Below are 21,710 nucleotides of genomic sequence, written 5' to 3'. Positions count from 1 at the left end.
TCAAAAAATTACAATATGGTCATTGAATTATTTGAAAGTTTTTATTTAAGTCATTGAACTATTCAAAAATTTTCATTTAAGTCACCAGGCTGTTAAGTTTTTTTTTTTAAGACTAGCTAGCGATCTCTAAATAATGATTTGATAATCAGTAACCCATCAACTAGTAGAATAACATATTTTAGATCCAAGTTGATTTGATGGTCAGTTTCTGAGATCAAAGAAAAAATTTGTTTGGATTTTAGTTCGCAGATTCGTGATATTTAAAATTATTTCATAAAAGAAATTGAGCTGTAAAAATAGAAGGGGATGAAAGCTTTTAATTCGAGTAAGTGGTGTGAAAGGATTAGGCCATACAATAACGATTTTAACATTCTAATGATTTAAGTGAAAACTTTCAAATAATTAAATGATAAATTTGTAACTTTTTTGAAGTTGAGTGACCAAAATGTAAATATATTAATAGTTTAGTGACATTGGATATAGTTTACCCAAAAAACTCCTGCCCAACCACCGCCACCCACGGAGGAAAGGCGGAAGCTCCGCCATTTCAAGGTCATTTTCGTCCTTCCAAAAACCCTTAATTAATTAAAAAAAGGCCACAATCGTCATTACATAATCAAACCAAATCATTCCTCCCAAAAAAGGGCAAAAAAAAAAAAAACCCAAACCCAAATCCAATTGCAATTGCAATTGATTTTGCTTTTTACACTTTTTTTTAATATATCTTTCAAATTCTAAAGCCAGAGGAGCTGTTCGATATTCGATCCCACCCCTCTTCAGTGCAAAAATCCTTCCTTTATATACATATAAATAATATTTTCGTTTTAAATTTCAAAAAGAAAAAAATTGAAAGAAAAGAAAGAACCATCGATGGCGTCGTCGTCCGATAATCTGACCGACAAGAATACCGTTTTCAGAAAGCTGAAAGCAAAATTAGAAAACAAGGTGTTTTTTAATTTTTTTTTTAAATTTTATGATTGTTCTATTGATTTATCGGTAGATCTGGTTCAGATCTGGAATTTCCGTTAGTTGATATTCGATTTGTTTAATTTTTTTATATATTTTTTTGTTAGATGTGTTTCGATTGTAATGCGAAGAATCCAACATGGGCGTCAGTGACTTACGGGATCTTTCTTTGCATCGATTGCTCAGCCGTTCATCGGAGTCTCGGTGTACACATCAGCTTTGTCAGGTTTCATTATTTTTAATATCGTTTTGGATTTAGTTTTCGTGTTTTTTTTTTCGTTAATTAGTGACGCGTTTTAATTATTCGTGCAAAGGCTTTTTGTCTTGCTTTAGAACAACCGTTTTATAAGGGAATTTATGGATACAGCTGAGATGTCTAGTGTGGAAATTTGTAAATCGTAATCCGGTTTTGGGTCTCTTGAAATTCAATTGAAGGAATGAATGAAAGGAGGAAATTTGGTTTTTGGTATTCTATTTACGTGCTTCTGAATTATGTATTTTCATGTTCAGAGATGTTTCCACACTTCTTGTTTCTAGTCTTGGAGAGATTCCTGAACTGAAATGGTTTTTGGGGCTATTGTTTATGTATGATAGTATGCGGTTAAATTGACTTTTTTATTTATAATGCAAATGGGATAAGCTGTTCCTGTATCGGCTTTTGTTCTTCCTTTGATATAGTTTTAAAATTTACTTAGAAAGGCTCCTTTTTATTTTTCTCGAGTTTTTGATAGAATAATTCCATTCTGTAGAGTGATTAATCTGGTATTAGCCGAACCTGTTTGAGTCTTTTGTGGGTAAACAATGCAATATGCATATCACCTCCCTATATTGTACTTCTTTTTGTTTGTTTTGTCGGTGTGTTTAGCCAAATTTGAAGGAACAAAACCACACCACCTTCTTAGGCGTTGAGATTGTCCTTATTGGCCTAAAAAGCTAAGTTGTTTTGTTAGATGTGTTTTCCTCTTTGAAAAACATGTATATTTTATGCAGGTCTACAAATTTAGATTCTTGGTCTACTGAACAATTGAAAATGATGATCTATGGAGGTAACAACCGTGCACAGGTTTTCTTTAAGCAGCATGGATGGTCTGATGGGGGAAAAATTGAGGCCAAATATACTTCAAGAGCAGCTGATTTATATAGGCAAATATTATCAAAAGAAGTTGCTAAGAGTATGGCAGAGGAGACAGGTTTGCCTTCATCACCTGTTGCTTCCCAGTCACCCCAAGCACCCAATGGACCTCTTAATAGCAAGACTGATGAAACTCCTAAAGAAAGTTCTTTAGTTGGGCAAGAAAAAGTAGAACTTCCCACTTCACCGAAAGCTTCTCATAAAGTTGTTACCAGCACTGTTAAGAAGCCTCTAGGTGCAAAAAGAACTGGAAAAACTGGAGGACTTGGTGCCAGAAAGCTTACTTCAAAGGTATTCCTTCCAGACCTTCTTGAGCAATACAATTACTGCAGAATGATCATAAGGATATCTTGATTAGAATATTTACATGTTTTTGGAGTTATTTTAAATGCCCTTCTTAATAACCTAGTTTTTTTACTGCAGCCAAGTGAAAATCTGTATGATCAAAAGCCTGAAGAACGAGTTGTTACTGTTGCTTCCCCTACTAATAACACTGCACCTGTTAGCTCAACTTTTCCATCTCGTTTTGAGTATGTAGACAATGATCAATCTTCTGAGTCGAGTTCTGGTGGCCCGCAAATTCTTAGCCATGTTGCTCCACCAAAGTCGTCAAGCTTCTTTGCAGAATTTGGCATGGACAGTGGTTTTCAGAAGAAATCAAGCTCAAATACCTCAAAAGTGCAAGTAAGTTATATGACCAAGAACTTAAATATACATTTTTTGTTGATAATTGGGGATAGGGGTAAGAATTCCGGGGAGTTGGCACTTGGTCAAGAGGTTGTTGGCAAAGAATTAAATATTGTGTGTATAAATGGCTGATTAGTTTAATGGAATTGTCTCCTTTTGGTTTTAGAACATCTTACTCTTCTCTATGATTCCGATATCACTCAAGGTCAATTGTAATACCTGTACTGCTAGAAACTTTCAACTTCTTAATGAGGATGTCTGGTTATGCTTTTAGCTAGCGGTACTTTTTTCCTTGAAAATCAAATTTCAGGACATAGCCTTCAATCTACTTGAATGTGTCACTTTGCCTTCCAAATCATAGAATTTGAAAAGGAAATGTTCCCATATTGGAGATATTCATGTAGTGTAATGTGTGAGAATTTGATGGATGAGAAGTGTTTTAACTTTTATAATATCCCCCCTGGGAGGGGTCAATCTTAGTCATTATTTCTGCTTGTATCTTATTTTGCCATTCAGGTTTGTTTCTTATTGCTTCGTTTTTGCTATCAGATTCAGGAAACTGATGAAGCTAGGAGAAAGTTCTCAAATGCAAAATCTATTTCATCAGCCCAATATTTTGGTGATAATACCAGAGCAGACAATGATGCTCAAGTTACTTTGCAGAAATTCTCAGTACGTGCTGTGTAGCTATTTCTTTCTTGACAGATATAATTTAACTGTATCCTTATCTACCACCAACTTTTACTACCATTTTTTCACAGCCTCTTTTTCTTTCATATGTGCGCATAACCGGAAGTAATTTATCCATGAAATGTGGTTTTCTGAGACCTGATAGTCACCTGGTCTTTTACAGGGTTCAACAGCCATCTCCAGTGCTGATCTATTTGGTCATTCTGCCGATGGTTCTATTGATGTCGCTGCTAGCGATCTAATCAATCGACTCTCTTTCCAGGTATGCTTTTTAAATTGCATCTTTTATGCAGTCCCCATATTTCTTTATCGAGTATCAGTTCATTTGTATATTTATCATTATTGGTTTCAGGCCCAACAAGATATCTCAAACCTCAAGAACATAGCTGGTGAGACAGGAAAGAAACTTAGCTCATTGGCATCGACACTAATGTCGGATCTCCAGGACAGAATCCTTTAATGCAAGTGTTCTGACCTTTAAAAAAAACATGTTTTGTTATTTTACCAGCCTATATATGTTTTTGTACTGAATGTAAAGCTATTTTTATCATAAAATTCTTTTCAAATAATATCTTAAAAAAAAAAACCTTAAATGTCATGGCAGGCTGGTTTTCTTTTCTTTGTTACCACTATTACCAAATGTGGTATTTTTATTGGACCCTTTCGTATAGAATTCGTATGTGTATCAACTGTAAACCAAAGCAAAGTTGTCATGTTGTGCGTGTATTAGGAAAAGGTATGTTGGAGTTGAACTACATTGCCTTTTGCCTGTTTTTAACTTTTCTCATATTGCTTTCTCTTTTTTTTTTCTTTTTCTTTTTACCTGTTTTACGTTCATTATTAGTATGATATGATATTATTGTTTAGTTAGTGAATAAATTGGGGATTGCCCTTTTTATTTATTTATATTTTAGGGTTTATATATGGAGGATTAATTAACGGGTTGAACTTGAAACAGTAAATGTACTATGAACGCCCTTGTAATAACAAGAAGATTGTCTTTGTAGTTAGAATAAAAAGTTATTTTTTTTGTTAAAATTGTTATTTAATTTTGTTGTTAAAAATGTTTTTTTGTATTTCATCAATTATGTTTTTAATGGATGAAATTTTTAATAGAAAAAGATTAATTTACTCTTTAATTTAATTAATAAAAATTAATTTTGTTGTTTCTTAAACAATTATAATTTTTTGACCACTGTAAGATCTGTCAAATAAGGTATCAAATGTCAATTATGGCCACCTTTTTAAGAACGTGGAAGAAACTATAATGAGAATTGAAAGGGCATATTTTTCCATTGTGTTGTTTTCATTAATTTTTATCATTTTAACGTAAATAATTCTAATTTAATTAATAATCCAATATTAATCAATTAATTTTACCTGATTTTAATTAAGCTTTTAACTTATGTGTTGCAACAAAAACATGAAAGCAATGGCGCTTAAGCATGTTGGTATCAAAAACAAAACAAAAAAAAAAAGCAGTTTGAATTTGTAATAACTTTAATCTGAAAAATACAAACCCCAAAAAATCCAAAAATAACCCAAACCCGAAACTCGAATTCATCCGGCTATCATACTCAAACCTCAACCCTAAATCATTTTGTTGACATTCTTCTTTAATATAACAAAATAGAGACCAAATTATTCTATTGGCTACTAAATTCTCATACAACACTCTGTTTCCAATAAAAAAACATGAAAAATATAAAAACCACTCAAAACAAAATGCTAATTCATGGCTTTTGATATAGCTTTGATACAACATCAAAACAAAAAAAATGTTGCAGACCCTTTTATCAGTTATCAATCAACTTGAATAAATAATGACCACAAACATTGATAAATCAAAATTCGGCATAGTTAATACTAGCACCGCAAAGACGAAAAACCCACCTCCATGGACCGACATCGCTGAAATATCATCTGTGACAGCCGATCCATCTACTGTCTTCGTTTTCGTCTTATATTCTGAGAAGGAAAGTTTAGAGGGACGGGAAGGGTTGCGTATAATATGCTGTTCTGATGCACGAGTTTACACCCCAGGTTCAGAAAATGTTGTCTTAAATCTACTTTACTGATCCTTAGATCCTGTGCTATATCTGATGGATCGGTTCGGAATCCATCAACATGTAAAGCGAGCACCAAGACATAACTGATGAAGAGATTGATTTTTTCACTTGCTAGTATTTTAGACCCTGGATCAGTAAACAGGTTAAGGAACCTATGATGTATAATGCTTGGGATAATATGTTTCTTTCCGGATTTAACATGTCCCATCGAGAATTGATCCCTGAACTTCATGAGATGAGTAATATACGAAAGTATGCACAAGAGTTTCCATTTTTGTGTCTCGTCCTGCAGTTAAAGGCAACGTAAGAATATATCAATGAAAAGTTTCGGTAAGTCTTTTCTCGTAGCATTACCTCAATTGCATCCAATTTTCGGATTCTGTTGCAAACAAAGTGCGGATAAGCATTGGTTTCTACTTTTTCGCCACCCTGCCAAAGCTTATAAATATCTCCAAGAAAATCCCAGTCGCCTTTGAGAATAATCTTGTCAAGCGGGTAAGCTTCTAGGGGCGTAGTAGCAGAAACATCGTGTGGAGGGATGTTACGAGCAATAAGGGAACTGGTGTTTGCCAATGCCTCCTTGTCAAAGGCAACTTCCTCGATCTTCTTGTCTAAAGATTTTTGTGATTCAGAATCAACTTCCTTCTTCAAATTGATGGCGTCCTTCCTCTGCATTATACAAGATGTTAGAACCTTGTAATAGTACTAAAAGTATCACTTGGTTGTACTCGTATTTACATAAAAAAAAAAATTAGGTATTTCTATGTATAACTATGAATGTAACCAATTGCATTACCACTTAAGCCGATATCTCAAAAAGCCAATCAAATATATATGTGAATCTATAATTACACTTCAAGAACCAAGAAATACGAAAAGGCCAAACCTTCTTTCTCTCTCTCTTTGTTCCGTAAAGTGCAGTAAGCTCTCCCAGCTTGTCCATTCTATTGGCAGTAAGTTCACTCTTTGTGGAATTCGAAGCTTCTTCATTAGCAGTCTCGGCAGTTCTAACTCTCGGTTCCAATCTAAATATCTACAATTAAATCACGCAAAGCCAATTACATTAACTAAAAACCATAATAAACATCTTGTTCGATAGCAACATGATTTCCCTTACCACAAACATCTTCATTATATAACTTAAGGGCCAGTAGTTACACAAATAAGAGAATACACATATACACATACATCTCCATTATATAACTTAGGGCCAGTAGTTACACAAATAAGAGGATACATACACATACACATACACATACACATACACATACACATACACATACACATACACATACACATACACACACATACACATACCTCTCCATTATATAACTTAAGGCCAGTAGTTACACATACACATACACATACACATACACATACACATACACATACACATACACATACACATACACATACACATACACATACACATACACATACACATACAGATACACATACAGATACACATACACATACACATACACATACACATACACATACACATACACATACACATACACATACACATACACATACACATACACATACACATACACATACACATACACATACACATACACATACACATACACATACACATACACATACACATACACATACACATACACATACACATACACATACACATACACATACACTATATAACTTAAGGAACAGTAGTTACACAAATAAGAGAATACACATACACATAGACATACATCTCCATTATATAACTTACAGCTAGTAGTTATACAAATGAGAAAATACACATACATACATATACATAGAAAAAATGTTACCTTATTAGTAGCAATAGGGATAATTTTGAGAGTCCCAGCCTCTTTATCAAGAACCCCAAGTGAGTACCTACAAACTTGTGCAGCAGCAGCCTCACCTGTAAAACTTGACCCAACAAAATCCACATTTGACCCACCAGGGCTAACCACAACTTGAAGCCTATTACCCTTTCTTTGAGCCATGTTTCTATAAACCTTGACCTTCGGGACCTTGGGTGAGTTGTTCTGGTTATTGGGTTCTTCTTCATCTTGTCTTTGTTGAGTTTGAGGGTTGTAACCAGATGGGAAATAAGCAACTAAAGGTGGAATCTTGTTTGGTTGGTCTTGAAAAAGTTGGATTTTTACTTGCAAATTCTCATGTTTTGCCCCACCAGGATTTTGATTATCATCTCTGCTCCTCTTTTTGGATTTTTGTGTTCTTGATTTTGAAGCAGATGGCTGTTTATCCATGGTGATCGCCTAATAGGGAAAAATAACCCCTTCCTTTGAAAGAAGAGAGAAGAGTCCGGCTATGGAAGTGTGGAGAGAAAATAATGGAAAAGGAGAGAGTATCAATCAAAGATAAAAATTGGGTATTTTGATCTTAGGGTTTATTAATTAGGGGTTGGATAATATTTTTGGGTTTGGAACAAGGAAAATATAGGCTTCAAGCCCAAACTTCATTTCACCTAACTCAGTTTTATGGGTCTTAAATTGTCCGACACCAACTATTCAAAAATTTTAAAAAAATTACTATTTAATATGTTATCTTTAAAATTTTGATTGATATGCCTACCATTTTTTGTTGGGTTTATCAGTTTAGGATATTTGGGCTTGAATTTGGGTTTATCGATATAAGCTAAAAAAATTATTTGGGTGTTATTTTGGTTAAACTCGATTTTGATATTTTTTAATCAGTACAATTGGTTTTGATTTTTGGTTCAATAATATTGTCTAAATTGATACAATCATTAAGCTTTTTTAAATTGGACCGATGTTTGAATCAGTCAAATTATTATTTTTGTTAATTTATTTAAATAAATCATTAAAAAAATTAATAAAACTAAAAAATATTAAAAATCGATTCAACTAGTTCAATCGTTAATTCAACAGGTTTATACTAATTCTCAACTCATCCGATCTAAAATATTTATCCGAATCAATACCCCAATCCACACCTAATCAAATTTAAATAATATTGAAACGATTTTATAATAAAATATAAAAAAGAAATCTCACATTTTATAATAATTTTCTTTAACCGACAAAGCTGAAAAGGGAAACAAAAAAATAACCCTAAAAAAAGAGAGGGTTTGACCAAAACTCAAAAGTCAAAACGATCTGTTCAGTTCTCTCTTTTTATTTACCTTCTACAGTAAGCAGTCTATTTTTTATACAGTCAATGGAGAAGAAAACCAAAGAAATGGCGGCTTAAAAAATTTCCCTCCCCCTTTCAAAATTGTTCTCCAAGAAAACCCCACTATTCTTCTTAATTATTCCAGCAAGATTGGGGATTCCAAAGTTCGTTTCTTTTGGAGATACATAATTCTTAATCTCCCCGAAACTCCTTTTTTTTTCTGTCGAAACTCATTGCAAGCTTTTATCACCGTCTTTCTATGGAAACCCAAACGTATACTGATAAACCAAATGATCCTTCTCCCTCTCAAATCGATCAGGTTCCGTCTCTAGTGCCCGATTCTTTATCTGGGTCATCATCTTTTTCTCCAATGGTGGCTGTTAATGATTCCCTTGATCTTGCCACCATGTTAGAAAGCTTCCTCGAAGATGAAACGGCGGTGAACCCTGAAGGTCTGAACGTGCTTCCGTTAACGTATCAACAACCCCCTTCGTCTTCTTCTGATGAATACGAATTGTCTCAGATCCTAGCTTTACTCCCTTATGATTCTAAGCAACCCCATGATCCTTGGGTTCCTTCTAATGAAGGTTTTAGAATTGCAAATGAACCAACTGGAGTGGTATGTTTATATTATTCATGTGCGTATGTATATGTTGGTTGAATGGTGATTGAATAATTGAACATTTTGGATATTGGATTTTGTAGGGTGCAGGGCTGGAAAATTTGGGTAACACATGTTTTATCAATGCCGTGTTACAATGTTTTACTCATACTGTTCCTTTTGTTTTGGGTCTTCGGTCTTTAAATCATCATGAGAAGCCTTGTCAACGTAAGAACTCTTTCCTTTAAACTTTTGTATATGTATGTGTATATTAGGAGTGAATCCAAAAAATTACTTTAGGGGCCAGAAATGAATAATAACTTTTTGGGGGGGGTCAAAGTATAATTTTACCATTATACTAACTTAAGATTTGACAAAACTTGAAGGGCCTCCGTAGCAAATTTACCATTTTTTGGGGGCCAAGGCCAGTGCCTGCCCCCCTGTCTTCGCCTTTGGTGTATATGTATATATATGTATGTGTATGTGTATGTGTATGTGTATGTCTATGTGTACAAGTACGTATATTGCAATGCAACATAAGTCTAATTATGTCATGGACATGAAGGATATGAGGGATAGATGATTCTTTTCGTAAATGTGTTATTGTTGGTGGTATGATTTGCAGCCAAGTGAATCCTATATGTATGTGTATGTATATATGTACGTATATTGCAATGCAACATAATTCTAACCATGTCATGGACATGAAGGATATGAGGGATAGATGATTCTTTTCCTAAATGTGCTATTGTTGATGGTATGATTTGCAGCCATGTGAATCCTATATGTATATGTGTATGTGTATGTGTATCCTTTCGGGGTTTCTAACTATTTAGTTTTGTTGGATTTGTCAGGGAATATTAATAGCTTTTGTTTACTTTGTGCTGTTCATGATCACATTGAGCTTTCATTGAATTCATCTGGAGGAGTTGTTTCACCATCTAAAATTTTTGACAATTTGAGCTGTATCCTTTTCTTTTTTTTTGTTTTTATTTTGTCATTTGCTTGTTAATTTCTGGTTGAATAGTTAATTATTGTTCCAAAATTGAATTTTGTAGTTAGGCTTAACTTTTGTAATTTGATGAAATTGCCATATTTGTTATCAATGTGCTATCGAAAAGAGTTCTTTCTTAATTGTAATTCTTGACACATGAAATCCAGATATCTCACCTAGTTTTGAGAGATATCAACAAGAGGATGCTCACGAGTTCCTTCAGTGCTTGTTAAATAGGCTGGAAGAATGTTGCTTGGACTTAAAGCTAAAGGATGATTGTTCGTCTTCTCCGGCTATTTGTTTAGTTAAGAAGGTTTTTGGTGGTCGACTTGTTAGCAAAGTAAGGAACAATGCCAAATTGATCTCGATTAGCCATTTCTAAGTAAGTGAGAAATGTAGTCTTTTATTGATTATACCTTTACTTTGATGGTTTCAGCTATGCTGTTGCAATTGTGGTCACATTTCTTACAGTTACGAGCCCTTGATTGATTTGAGTTTGGAGATCGAAGATGTTGACACCCTTCCGAGTGCTTTAGAGTCTTTCACCAAGGTGGAAAAGATAGATGATCTGGTTGCAAAGTTCAGGTGTGAGAATTGTGAAGACAAGGTGTCGGTTGAAAAACAACTTATGCTAGACCAGGCTCCTTCGGTTGCAGCATTCCACTTGAAGAGATTTAAGACTAAAGCAACCTACGTCAAGAAGATCGACAAGCACATTGTTTTCCCGTTAGAGTTGGATTTGCAGCCTTACACTAATGTCAATCAGACAAGTAATAATGTGAGTAGCACCATTTGCTTTGGGGTCGGCTTTATATGGTCTATTTTGATTAATTATACCACTTTTTTAGTGTTCAAAACTGCTAAACTCATATTGTTTGTGCTCGTTTTGTAATAGGAGGAACTGAAGTATCAGTTATATGCAGTTGTGAAGCACTCTGGATACAACCCTACTTCTGGACATTACGTTTGTTACATTCGGTCCTCTCCAGATACGTGGCATAATTTGAATGATTCAATCGTAAGAACTCAAACAAATTTGTTCCAACTAGTCTCGATATATGTTTCTTGATTAGAATTTTCGTGCTTATTAAGGTAAAGGGGGGTTCAATCACCCCAATGTTTTAAAACTTTGCTTGTGCTGCAAGCATATTGAATGTAATATTAACTGAAATTATAAACTTTGAAGGATCTTATTTATGTGGTTATGTAGTGATGTTTTGATGAAACTTGAATGAATGGTGTATAATGGCGCCACGTTTTATCTTTTGCAGGTTACTAGTGTTGAGGAAGGAGAAGTGCTTTCTCAAGAAGCCTACATTTTGTTCTATGTTAGGGAGGGTATACCTTGGTTATCAACTGCAATAGAAGTACAAAAGCCTTGTACGGATCTTGGTACTCCTGATCCTTCACCAAAATCTGTTCTTGATAATATTGTATGCGTCTCCGATCTCCAACCGGTAAATAATAGCGATACCAATGGCTATGAATCTAAAGTTGTTGCTGATGAAACTTCAATTCAGTTCTCTTGTGAAACACAATTGATGCTTGAGCTTGATGAACCATGTGTTGTTACCAAGGGGATTTCCGGACCCCGTAGTGAATCCAAGCCAAAGTCTATTGATTTGAGCGATGATAGTCCGATGAGTATATCTACTGCATCCAATCTCGGGGAAAACAACAGCAATCAGAGTACTTTCCCTCGAATGCCATTCAGATCTCAATTACCAGGTAAGTGTCAAAGGGACTCTTCAGGTAAAAGAATGGGATTCATATTAAGTTTTTGTTACGTAATACGCTTTTTCCTAGGATAACACGAGCGATGAGATGGTTTACTCTTTCAGTACACACTCAACGTTTCCGTTCGAAAGAGAAGAAGTGTGCCATTAATCGAAGAAGAGCAGTCAATAGGCCTAGGGTGCTTCATAGAAGAAGTGAAGCAATGAGACATGTTAAAAGAATGTTGAGTCAACGAGGTATGAAATCCATGGCTCTGTTGGCTTTACAACCTGTTGGTAAAATGAAGAGAAGAAGATGATCATCTACTCAGAAAAGGGTCACCCTTTGTCAGTATGCATGGCCATAATCAATCTCAAAGGTAAAAACATGGAGTATATGAAGTCCATTATATCTTTTATGCTCATTTTGGTTGTATGATATGGCATAAAGGGTTCCATTTTTTTAGAAGACAATGATGGCTAAAGGGGTTGATCTTTTTTTTTTTTAGTAAGGGAAAAATGTAAAGTTTGGGATTTTGTTTTGAGGAAGTAAATATTTCAAGACTTTTATATGGTATAAATTCTTTTTAGTAAGAAGTTAAAAATTAAAATAATATTTTGGTTACTTATTTTATTTTTTATTTGATTTTATTTTATGTGAATTTTGCTTTGCTTTGCTTTTAGGTCCTCTTTTTCATTCAAATTGGCTACTTAACTATATATTTTTTGTTGAAAATCTGTTAACATATATAAACAAGCTATTGAATTAAAAGAACTCTTAAGCTAATGATCTTTGTTCAATTAAGCTATTATTTTAACTAATTAAACTCAAATATTATTTTCATTCATGAAAATAATTGAGTTTAACTCAAAAGGCTAAACTACATCCAAGGTTGTTTTGTGGTCATTTAATTTAAAAAGTTACAAATTAGTCATTTAACTATGTGAAAGTTATTGTTCAAGTCATTGGGTTGTTAAGTTGCTAACGAATGTTTGATTGTCATTAACTCACTATTGTTTGATTGTCATTAACTCACTATTATTAAGTTTTGCATTTTGGTCACTTAAAAAAAGTTACAAATTGCTCATTGAGTTATTCAAAAGTTTTAAGGTATCCGAGGCCTCTTTTACAGTTGTAATCTAGTAATCTTTCAACCTTTTGGCCTTTTCCTTGGCAAAGAAATATACTAAAGCAGAGTTTTTTTTCCCTTCCTCTTTCAACTTTATGATTTTTTTTCTTGAAATGTCCTGATATTCTGATGATTTATATGCAAAGTCATAATAGAGAGGTTTTCGAGTCTCCCTTCATTGCCTTCAAATGACCGCCTAATTTCGATATGTTTCTTTTCTTAGTGAGACTTTCTCCTTAATTTTTTGGATTGAGTCTTTGTTGCTTTGAATTATCCGACTAATTCCTGATTGAATTTGGTTCGTTTGAGTCTCCTATTTTTGATATTATGATTCTCTTTTATTTGATTTTATTTTGCCCCTCTACTTCTATTGGTCTTGTTTAGGGTATGTTGAAATAAGAGACTTTCTTTCTTTCTTGTTATTTGTTTTATTTGTATTTTTGTTTGCTTTAGTTGTGGTTGTGGTGATATTTAGTTGCTGGTTGGGGGTAAATGTGTGTGAATAGCTTGATTGTAAATTTTTCTTGAGTTATGGTTTTGGCCGAAGGGAAAAGGGTGAGTGGGTTAATAATGAAGGGTTGTTGAGTTGGTTAGATTAGAGATGACGCATGAGGTTTAGAGTGGCTTTGCTTGGATTTTAGACTTAAATTATTGTTGATATTATTTGAATTATTGGGTTACGGAATAATGGTGTAAAGATTGAGCGACTAAAACCTAAACTTGTAAACTTACTAATAGTTTAATGATAAATTTGTAATTTTTTAAAATTGAGTGATCAAATTATAAATTACTAATAATTAGGTGATCAGATTGTAAATTTACATATCCCTACATATTATGTCTATTAGCAACTTAACAGACCAATAAGCAATATGTTCAATGATTAATTTATAACTTTTTAAAATTAAATAGAGTATAAATAGTTTGCGGTAATTCAAATGTGAAAAATATATTTTTAGAAAATTCAAATATTCAGTTTAGAAGCAATGTTTTTGTGATACTAAATTTTCTATGTTCATTTATGGTAAAGAATACTTTTTTTTTTATTTGATTTAGTTTCATGGATAATTTTTTAGTATATTAATAGATAAGTTTTTTAAATTTTATAAGTGAATTATCATGTATAATTTATTTACTTTTTCTTAAATAAAATAAATAAAAATTTTAAAATTAGACCGATAGTTGAACTCGTTAGATTACTATTTTAGATATGATTAATTTTTTAATTTAATTAAATAAATTATTTAAAAAATCATAAAAATTAAAAAATAAAATAAAAAATCGATTCAACCACTAATTTTACCGACATTTAATCTCGATTTAATTGTTTCATACCTGTTTGTAGATTAATTAACTCAACTTTTTATTTTGCATCAGAACTAATTCCGGATCCAATTAATCCATCTTTGAGCAAATAAATAATTCTCAAAGTTTAGTTGGGGAGAATTCGATGTTTACATTCAGCAGAATAGTTTCCATTTTTGGTGTTCTTTTTTCAATTAAAACTCCTCCGAACGATGAAATCTAGAGACTGGATTCCATAGCCTAAACACATATTTCTCTGTTGGTTAAAGTACTTGATAGGTCCTTGTATTATAGGGGCCAGATCAAATTAGTCCCTCTATTATTAATTTAATCTCTATATTATTAAAACAATCAAATAAGTCTAAATAGTAACAAAGTTAACACTTTCTATATAAAAAAATGTGTTAAGAATTATTCTTTTAAATGACAATTCAATTCCAAACAAAATATTTTATTTACATAACAATAAAAACATTAGGGTAAACTACCCAGTTAGCCACTCTAAATAGAAGTCGTTCTTATTTTGGTCATCTCAATTTTTTTGTTAATTTGGTCACCTAAAATTTTTTATCAAATTAATCACTCCACCATTAAATGATAACAGAATGCTGACTGTGCATTTCCACGTTAGGCACTCTAAATAGGGTTGTTCCTATTTTGATCACCCCAAAACAATATGTGAAAATGCATTGCCGTTACCATTTAATGGTGGAGTAACCAATTTGATCAATTTTTTTGGAGTGATCAAATTAACAAAAAAAATAAAAAAATTGAGGTAACCGAAATAAAAACGAACGCTATTTAGAGTGATTAATGGGGTAGTTTACCCAAATTTTAAAAATATTAGCTCTGATAAATAATAAATGTTAATTCTACTCTAATTTAGTCTTATTTGATTTTTTTAATAGTACAAAGATTAAATTGATCCATTTAATAATAAAAAGATCAAATTCGTTAGAGGGACTTTCCCATGTACATTCGCCTTTCTCTATTGCTCCAAAATATCATATTGGAATTTCCGTTGTAAAAACCCAACCTAGTGATCCTCAAATATACTATGCTGAAAGTCCTTGTCTTTGGTTCCATCAATGTTTTTTTTTAAAAATATCTTTTCATTACAAAAAATTAATGCCCAAAAATCACTATAAAAGGAAAACAAGGGCATGTCCAAAAATCCGTTTCCATCTCCATCATTTTTTGCAAAAAATAAAAATAAAAATGGTTCTTCCTATCAAATTTAGTGGGAGACGTAAGTATTATCCATTTTTGCCAAGATTTAGTGGTAAAGGAAAAAAGAAAGAATCATTGGCAGTTGATCTTAGTTCACCGGGCTCTGTAAATGTACCTAAAAATGTTGTGATTGTCATGAATGGTCTTAAGGAATTCACAACCGAGCTGCTGGAGTGGGTGCTCGAGAATGTTAGTGCCTCGGGTCATATTGTCACGCTCGTCGGTTTCATGCCGTGGTTAAATATCCCTCGTAAGTTAGCAATTCTAGTTCATTTTGATTTTCAAATCATTCAATTTCGTGTTCTGATCATTTTGGGTTTGTTGCAGTGTTTTCAAAGACATGGCAAGATGTATGGATGTTGGAGTTTGAGCATTTGTCTTTAATAAAAGAGAAAAATGAGTGGAAAAATGATGCCAAATATATAAAGTTGCAAGCAGTGATGGACCTTTGTAAAAGACATGGGGTATTGGATTTCATCTCTTTTGATTTTTAGGTTAAAATATGTGGTTAGTTTATGTAATTTGGTTAAATTTGAGATTTAGTCTCAGTTAAGGGTGAAGTTAAAATTTTTTCTAGGAGGTTGAAATTAAGTTATTCATTTTTATGAGAACTAAACTATAATTTTATCATTGTATTTATTTATATCTTTATGATTTTCAAAATGATTAAATTGAAATTCTAATATTTTTGGGAGGGATAAACTATAATTTTATTATATATTAATTTGAGATTTTAATCATTTTTGGGTGCCTAAAGAAGCAATTTCTCATTTTAAAATGGCCAAGGACTTGGCAACCCTCCTCCCTTCACCCCTGGTCCCTATATTTAAAAACTTAAAATTGAAGTCCTACTTTTTTTTATTTGAGAATCTTAGTCAAGCCAATAAAGTTGCAAATATATATATATTTACCAAAACTTGTCAACTTGGAATTTTGATTAAGTTATTATCATATGAAGTGGTATATGATTGATAGGAAACAAACATGATAAGTTGACAAATTTTGACAAAAAATACCAATAACGATAATGATTGGACTAGGAATCTTAAATTGGAAAAGTAGAAGGATTAAATTTTTAATTTTAAAGTACATGGACTAGATCTCAAATTCTATACAAGTATAAAGACTAACAAAATATTTTAACCTTGGTTTATAAGATTTACAAATAATAAATGCATTCAATATTTTATTTGATAGGTTACATTACAAAAGGAAATTGTAATGGGTTATCCATTGCCATCGCTTGTTGTCGAAAGAATCATTAACCTTCGAGCATCTTGGGTTGTTTTTGATTGGTGAGTTCAAATACGCATACAATGTTTGATTTATTTTCTTTTTGATTATGTTATTTTTTGGGGTGGTGGATTAGATTTAGAGATAATTTTCGAGATAAATGATTTGAACTTGAAAAATTAAGGTTTCGATAAAATAAACATGAGTTAAAAGGTGTTAGAAGGTATCAGAGCTTGTACTTTGAAATATTTTTCAATACTTATGTTTAAAAAAAGTAGGTGAAAAACAAAGAGTTTAAAGAGTAAGAAAGAGGGTTATATTTGGTCATTGGGCTATCAGGGGGTTATTCTGTGACAAGCAGCGCATAAACTGTTTATCAGTCAACTATCTAGCCTTGTTGACGTGTCGGTCTGCTTAGTGATCATCTTGTTGGCAATGCAATTTTTAATTGTCCATGCCCCTTTTTTGATAAGATATTAGATCCTAAGTAGCTTACTTTAAATTTAGACTATTGTTTTTGTTTATATGCTGGTATAATAAGTAGAGATGAAATCGAGAATTTTTTGATAAAAGCAAAGACAATTAAAAAAAAATTGAGTGATTAAAACTAAAATTTTAACTAACAATGATTTTTTCATTTAACAAAGAGATTAATTCCAACTATTGATATTTGGAAGAGACTAAAGTTTTTGATTTTGGAAATGCAGCGACCGAAATTTGAGAAAGAAGAGGGCATACTTTGCTAAAAAAATACCTTGCAACATGGTAATGATGAGCGAGGAAGGCGATATGGACATGATCAAAGGTCGTCCGATGATCGATAGCGGAGAGCACACTCCGAATGAATCCCCAGCCTGGTTGGCTACTCCGGTGGTTATATTTTCGGAACCTTTGAAGCAAATTCTGGAAGACCAAGAATTCGAAAAAGACGACGACGATTAACTCCTTTTCTTTCAATCATCGATGATTGCGGACCGTAGAAAAAAACCACTAAAATTAGATCTCAGATAGTATGACTCCGAGTAGGATGTAAACATGCCAACTAGAGTTGTACGTAACCTCCCCCCCCAAAAAAAAATAGTTTACTTATTTCAACAATTTGTTTTGTAATAGATAAGTAAACCAGTAATAAGGCTCATTGTTCCGTTGACAATGTTGTGAGTTTGAGTTATTTTGTATTCATGTTATTGTGTAATTATGGACTCTTGGATTTTTAACATATGTTTACATACAATATATATCACCTTATAATTTTCAAAAAATTTTGGAGATTTGATTAAAATTTTTAAAAATTTTAAGGGCGTAATGAAATTTTTCAAAAACTAGAGTTTAGTTAAGATTTTCAAAAACTTTGGAGGATCTAATTAAAATTTTAAAAACTTTGAAAAGGCTCAATTAGAATTTCTGAAAGTTTTGAGGGGTCTAATTGCATTTTTCAAAAAAAATTGAAGGGTATAACGAATTTTTTTTGGGCAAAGCCCTCTTCAGTTTGAATGATGTTCCCCAGCATAATTTGATCTATTTTATATTAACGTTAATCAATTCAAGTAGTTAACACCATTAATTACTTCTGTTACATAATTTTTTTTCTTAAATGTGATGAGTTAAAAGTATGTTTAAATTTATCCTTAATATTTTAATTGAAATAATTACTGATATTAATTATTTAGATTAACCAATAATATTATAAAAATAAAAGACTAAATTATGATAAATTAAAGTACATGGACTAGATATCAAATTTGAGTAAGACCAAATTTGCCTAAACACTATACCAAAATATTTAATGCCTATACCAACTCAACAATCCGTCATGAAGAATTTAATGAATAATGTTGAACATTTGAGTTTCAATATTTTTAATTTGGATTATTCAAGTTTGCGAATCTAATGTTTTTGCTGAAGTAATATCATTTAATATTTGGATCATTTATGCTTTGAATATTTTCAGTTTGGTGTTGAGGATATTCATGATATTGACTTTTATGATAAAATTAAATTAGATCATATTCTAATTTAAATAAATTAAATGAATTTTAATTTTAAATCAAAATTGATGGATCAAATCGGATTGAATCTCATTATTTACATTTATAATAAATATTTTGTAATAATGTTTCTAGCCATCGCTTTTGCCTATCCTTACAACTGCCTTTATCTTTCAAAATCCAAAATTTCCTAAAATTGTAGCAACAACATTATATAAAAAATATTTTTTCATATAAATTCCATCAATATATAGCTCCTTATTGCAATAAATTGTTCATATTTCCAATAACCAGATAAGATACACATAATACATTTTGGGTTTTGGTTTCATTCACTTTCTTTTCCTCTCCTAAGATATTTTGGTAAAAATTCCCTCACGAAGACACAAATTAGTGTTTTCTTTGATTATTACTAATGTAAATGTTGATGTTATTACTGTGTTTGATGAACAGGAAGTGAGCAAATTACAGATAGAGTGAAGGCTGAAAAATTAGGTTGTAAAGTGAATTTGCAAAACATGCCTGATTGTTTGGTTTCATATTGCAATGAAAAATGTAAGCTATTACTAGGACTCCTACGTTGTCGTTGGGACATGTGAAAGGGGCTTTCGCCGTGCATGTATTGTTCTCTGTTATAAATAAATTTAGATTGATAAAATGCTTATGAACAAAGTGTTACATGTAAATCATTAGGAAACGATGGATTCATTCGAATATCATATGATACAACTTTTAAGACCATCCATTTCGATTCCAAAGTTTCTTGCCATATCTTTCAAGGTTTTGGTTTTTGTAACCAAATTACACTTATTTCTTTTAGTACTAGTAGTGACAATATTAATGCTCTTGGTGAATTGCAATGGTGATAGAGTACTTTTAAGGATAATAGCCACCACCCTCACCACTTCCGGCTCCACCACCTTTTCCATATCCTTCTGCATGTGCACCTCCTGCACCATATACACCGGCACCTCCACCACCAGAACCACCTCCACCACCACCACCATGACCGCCTGCACCACCAAAACCTCCTCCAGCTCCTTCTCCATTGCCATATCCACCTGCATGTGCCCCTCCACCACCATATCCTCCTGCACTTGCTCCTCCACCACCACTTCCACCACCACCTCCATGTCCACCGGCTCCTCCATACCCGCCAGCACCACCAGCTCCGCCTCCTTCACCACCTCCACCACCATATCCTGAAGCTCCACCACCATATCCACCAGCACTAGCTCCGCCGCCACCACTACCACCACCACCTCCATGTCCACCGGCTCCTCCATACCCACCGGCACCACCAGCTCCGCCTCCTTCGCCACCTCCACCACCATATCCAGAAGCTCTACCACCATATCCACCTGCATTAGCTCCGCCGCCACCACTACCACCACCACCTCCATGTCCACCGGCTCCTCCATACCCACCGGCACCACCAACTCCGCCTCCTTCGCCACCTCCACCGCCATATCCAGAAGCTCCACCACCATATCCACCTGCACTAGCTCCACCGCCACCACTACCACCACCACCTCCATGTCCACTTGCACCACCAGCTCCACCTCCTTCACCACCCCCACCGCCATATCCAGAAGCTCCACCACCATATCCACCTGCACTAGCTCCACCGCCACCACTACCACCACCACCTCCATGTCCACCGGCTCCTCCATACCCGCCGGCACCACCAGCTCCACCTCCTTCGCCACTTCCACCGCCATATCCAGAAGCTCCACCACCATATCCACCGGCACTAGCTCCGCCACCACCACTACCACCACCACCTCCAATTCCACCCGCTCCTCCATACCCGCCAGCACCACCAGCTCCGCCTCCTTCACCACCTCCACCACCATATCCAGAAGCTCCACCACCATATCCACCTGCACTAGCTTCACCACCACCATTGCCACCTCCTCCACCACCTCCATAACCAGCAGGACCGCCATCACCACCTTCTCCTTTACCACCACCACCTCCGTATCCAGCAGCTCCGGCTTCTCCTAGATTTGCATGTGCACCGCCACCTCCTGAACCTCCTCCACCTCCTCCTCCAAGGTAGCCATTACCATATACCCCAACATTGGCACCACCATGACCAATGCCCGAAAGGTGAGGAGTTACTTCATCAAGAGTGAGGAGATTTCTAGCTGCAGAACAAATACCTACACCTAATAGCACAAAGAAAACAACACCAAATATCTTCTTGATCCCCATGGGAACGTTTTAGTCCACCTTGGCTTACCATTCAAGTGAAGGTGGGTATATATAGGGATTGGCTTGGAGCCTAAAAGAGAAATACGCGTATGCTACATTGAGAGAGGTAGGACCTAGTTAGCACATGCAAAAGGTAATTTGTGGGGTGCCCAACAAAGATTGTCAAGTCGGCAGTAAGACAAAAGTTTAAACTCACACCAGTAGACCCACTAGTGTGCATATGCTGGCACCCAAATCTATTTATTTATTTAAATTGAAACTTACTCCCTCGTTTTGTTTAAGTAATAATGCCTTCAAATTAGCATACTCTACTTTATCCTTCTAGTTTGATGGATATCCGAGTCAGACCAATGGTAAAGTTAGCAACTCAACAATTTGTTTACCATGATAATCTAGATCAACTTGACAATAGTATTGTTTATCTCACTTGGATTCTCTCGTTGGTATTGTTTCTTGCAAAGCATGTAAGAATAATTAACATTATTGCTTAAATCATTGAAAATGAAACAATAGATTCACTTGCGTGATAATTGGGGTTTAAATGGAACTTTTACAAGCATGAGAAAGCTAACTTTTGTTTCCAAAACATATATGTAATATAAATATCTATGGATTAAGATG

At 33.9% G+C, this 21,710-nt stretch overlaps 4 protein-coding genes across 7 annotated transcripts; 2 read left to right on the top strand and 2 right to left on the bottom strand.

Annotated features, from left to right (window-relative positions):
- The first annotated feature begins 614 nt into the window (after nucleotides 1-614).
- Nucleotides 615-4,230, top strand: LOC107950174 (probable ADP-ribosylation factor GTPase-activating protein AGD8). Its single transcript, XM_016884967.2, has 7 exons — nucleotides 615-945; nucleotides 1,074-1,192; nucleotides 1,957-2,389; nucleotides 2,522-2,782; nucleotides 3,335-3,457; nucleotides 3,639-3,737; nucleotides 3,828-4,230. Exons 1-7 carry the CDS (start codon nucleotides 871-873, stop codon nucleotides 3,933-3,935), a joined length of 1,218 nt encoding a protein of 405 aa, XP_016740456.1. The 5' UTR covers nucleotides 615-870; the 3' UTR covers nucleotides 3,936-4,230.
- An 877-nt stretch (nucleotides 4,231-5,107) lies between these two features.
- On the bottom strand, nucleotides 5,108-7,945 carry LOC107950182 (DNA-directed RNA polymerase I subunit rpa49). The gene is made up of 4 exons (XM_016884977.2): nucleotides 7,344-7,945; nucleotides 6,431-6,577; nucleotides 5,899-6,213; nucleotides 5,108-5,830 (listed from the first exon to the last, which is right to left on the bottom strand). Exons 1-4 carry the CDS (start codon nucleotides 7,788-7,790, stop codon nucleotides 5,417-5,419), a joined length of 1,323 nt encoding a protein of 440 aa, XP_016740466.1. The 5' UTR covers nucleotides 7,791-7,945; the 3' UTR covers nucleotides 5,108-5,416.
- A 708-nt stretch (nucleotides 7,946-8,653) lies between these two features.
- Nucleotides 8,654-12,611, top strand: LOC107950189 (ubiquitin carboxyl-terminal hydrolase 20). Of its 3 annotated transcripts, none has more exons than XM_041104588.1 (8): nucleotides 8,654-9,295; nucleotides 9,382-9,505; nucleotides 10,132-10,242; nucleotides 10,439-10,611; nucleotides 10,708-11,049; nucleotides 11,167-11,289; nucleotides 11,543-12,023; nucleotides 12,113-12,611. In XM_041104588.1, the coding sequence occupies exons 1-8, from the start codon at nucleotides 8,936-8,938 to the stop codon at nucleotides 12,304-12,306; spliced, it is 1,908 nt and encodes a 635-aa protein (XP_040960522.1). In that variant the 5' UTR covers nucleotides 8,654-8,935; the 3' UTR covers nucleotides 12,307-12,611. The 3 variants fall into 3 exon arrangements, with proteins under 3 accessions (XP_040960522.1, XP_016740487.1, XP_016740478.1); XM_016884998.2 differs by having other exon boundaries at nucleotides 8,656-9,295; nucleotides 11,543-11,999; nucleotides 12,078-12,274; XM_016884989.2 differs by having other exon boundaries at nucleotides 8,657-9,295; nucleotides 11,543-11,999.
- Nucleotides 12,612-19,547: 6,936 nt separating this feature from the next.
- LOC107950202 (glycine-rich cell wall structural protein 1.8) lies at nucleotides 19,548-21,134 on the bottom strand. Of its 2 annotated transcripts, XM_041104586.1 has the most exons (2): nucleotides 20,522-21,134; nucleotides 19,548-20,404 (listed from the first exon to the last, which is right to left on the bottom strand). In XM_041104586.1, the coding sequence occupies exons 1-2, from the start codon at nucleotides 21,087-21,089 to the stop codon at nucleotides 19,749-19,751; spliced, it is 1,224 nt and encodes a 407-aa protein (XP_040960520.1). In that variant the 5' UTR covers nucleotides 21,090-21,134; the 3' UTR covers nucleotides 19,548-19,748. The 2 variants fall into 2 exon arrangements, with proteins under 2 accessions (XP_040960520.1, XP_016740500.2); XM_016885011.2 differs by having other exon boundaries at nucleotides 19,548-21,134.
- Between the last annotated feature and the right edge of the window lie 576 nt (nucleotides 21,135-21,710).

Source organism: Gossypium hirsutum, chromosome A03 (assembly GCF_007990345.1).
Source record: "Gossypium hirsutum isolate 1008001.06 chromosome A03, Gossypium_hirsutum_v2.1, whole genome shotgun sequence".
NCBI classification, from domain to species: Eukaryota; Viridiplantae; Streptophyta; class Magnoliopsida; order Malvales; family Malvaceae; genus Gossypium; species Gossypium hirsutum.
Note: the sequence above shows the minus strand (reverse complement) of the source record. Positions and strands in the feature narration are given on the sequence as shown.

Coding starts and splice junctions, on each gene's coding strand:
- LOC107950189 (XM_041104588.1), top strand. CDS start 8,936: ATGGAAACCCAAACGTATACTGATAAACCAAATGATCCTTCTCCCTCT. Junction 11,050..11,166: donor TCAATCAGACAAGTAATAAT/GTGAGTAGCACC, acceptor GTTTTGTAATAG/GAGGAACTGAAGTATCAGTT. Junction 12,024..12,112: donor GTGTCAAAGGGACTCTTCAG/GTAAAAGAATGG, acceptor TTACTCTTTCAG/TACACACTCAACGTTTCCGT.
- LOC107950202 (XM_016885011.2), bottom strand. CDS start 21,089: ATGGGGATCAAGAAGATATTTGGTGTTGTTTTCTTTGTGCTATTAGGT.
- LOC107950174 (XM_016884967.2), top strand. CDS start 871: ATGGCGTCGTCGTCCGATAATCTGACCGACAAGAATACCGTTTTCAGA. Junction 2,783..3,334: donor CAAATACCTCAAAAGTGCAA/GTAAGTTATATG, acceptor TTTTGCTATCAG/ATTCAGGAAACTGATGAAGC. Junction 3,458..3,638: donor TTACTTTGCAGAAATTCTCA/GTACGTGCTGTG, acceptor GGTCTTTTACAG/GGTTCAACAGCCATCTCCAG.
- LOC107950182 (XM_016884977.2), bottom strand. CDS start 7,790: ATGGATAAACAGCCATCTGCTTCAAAATCAAGAACACAAAAATCCAAA. Junction 6,578..7,343: donor TCCCTATTGCTACTAATAAG/GTAACATTTTTT, acceptor ATTTAATTGTAG/ATATTTAGATTGGAACCGAG. Junction 5,831..5,898: donor GAAAATTGGATGCAATTGAG/GTAATGCTACGA, acceptor CTTTAACTGCAG/GACGAGACACAAAAATGGAA.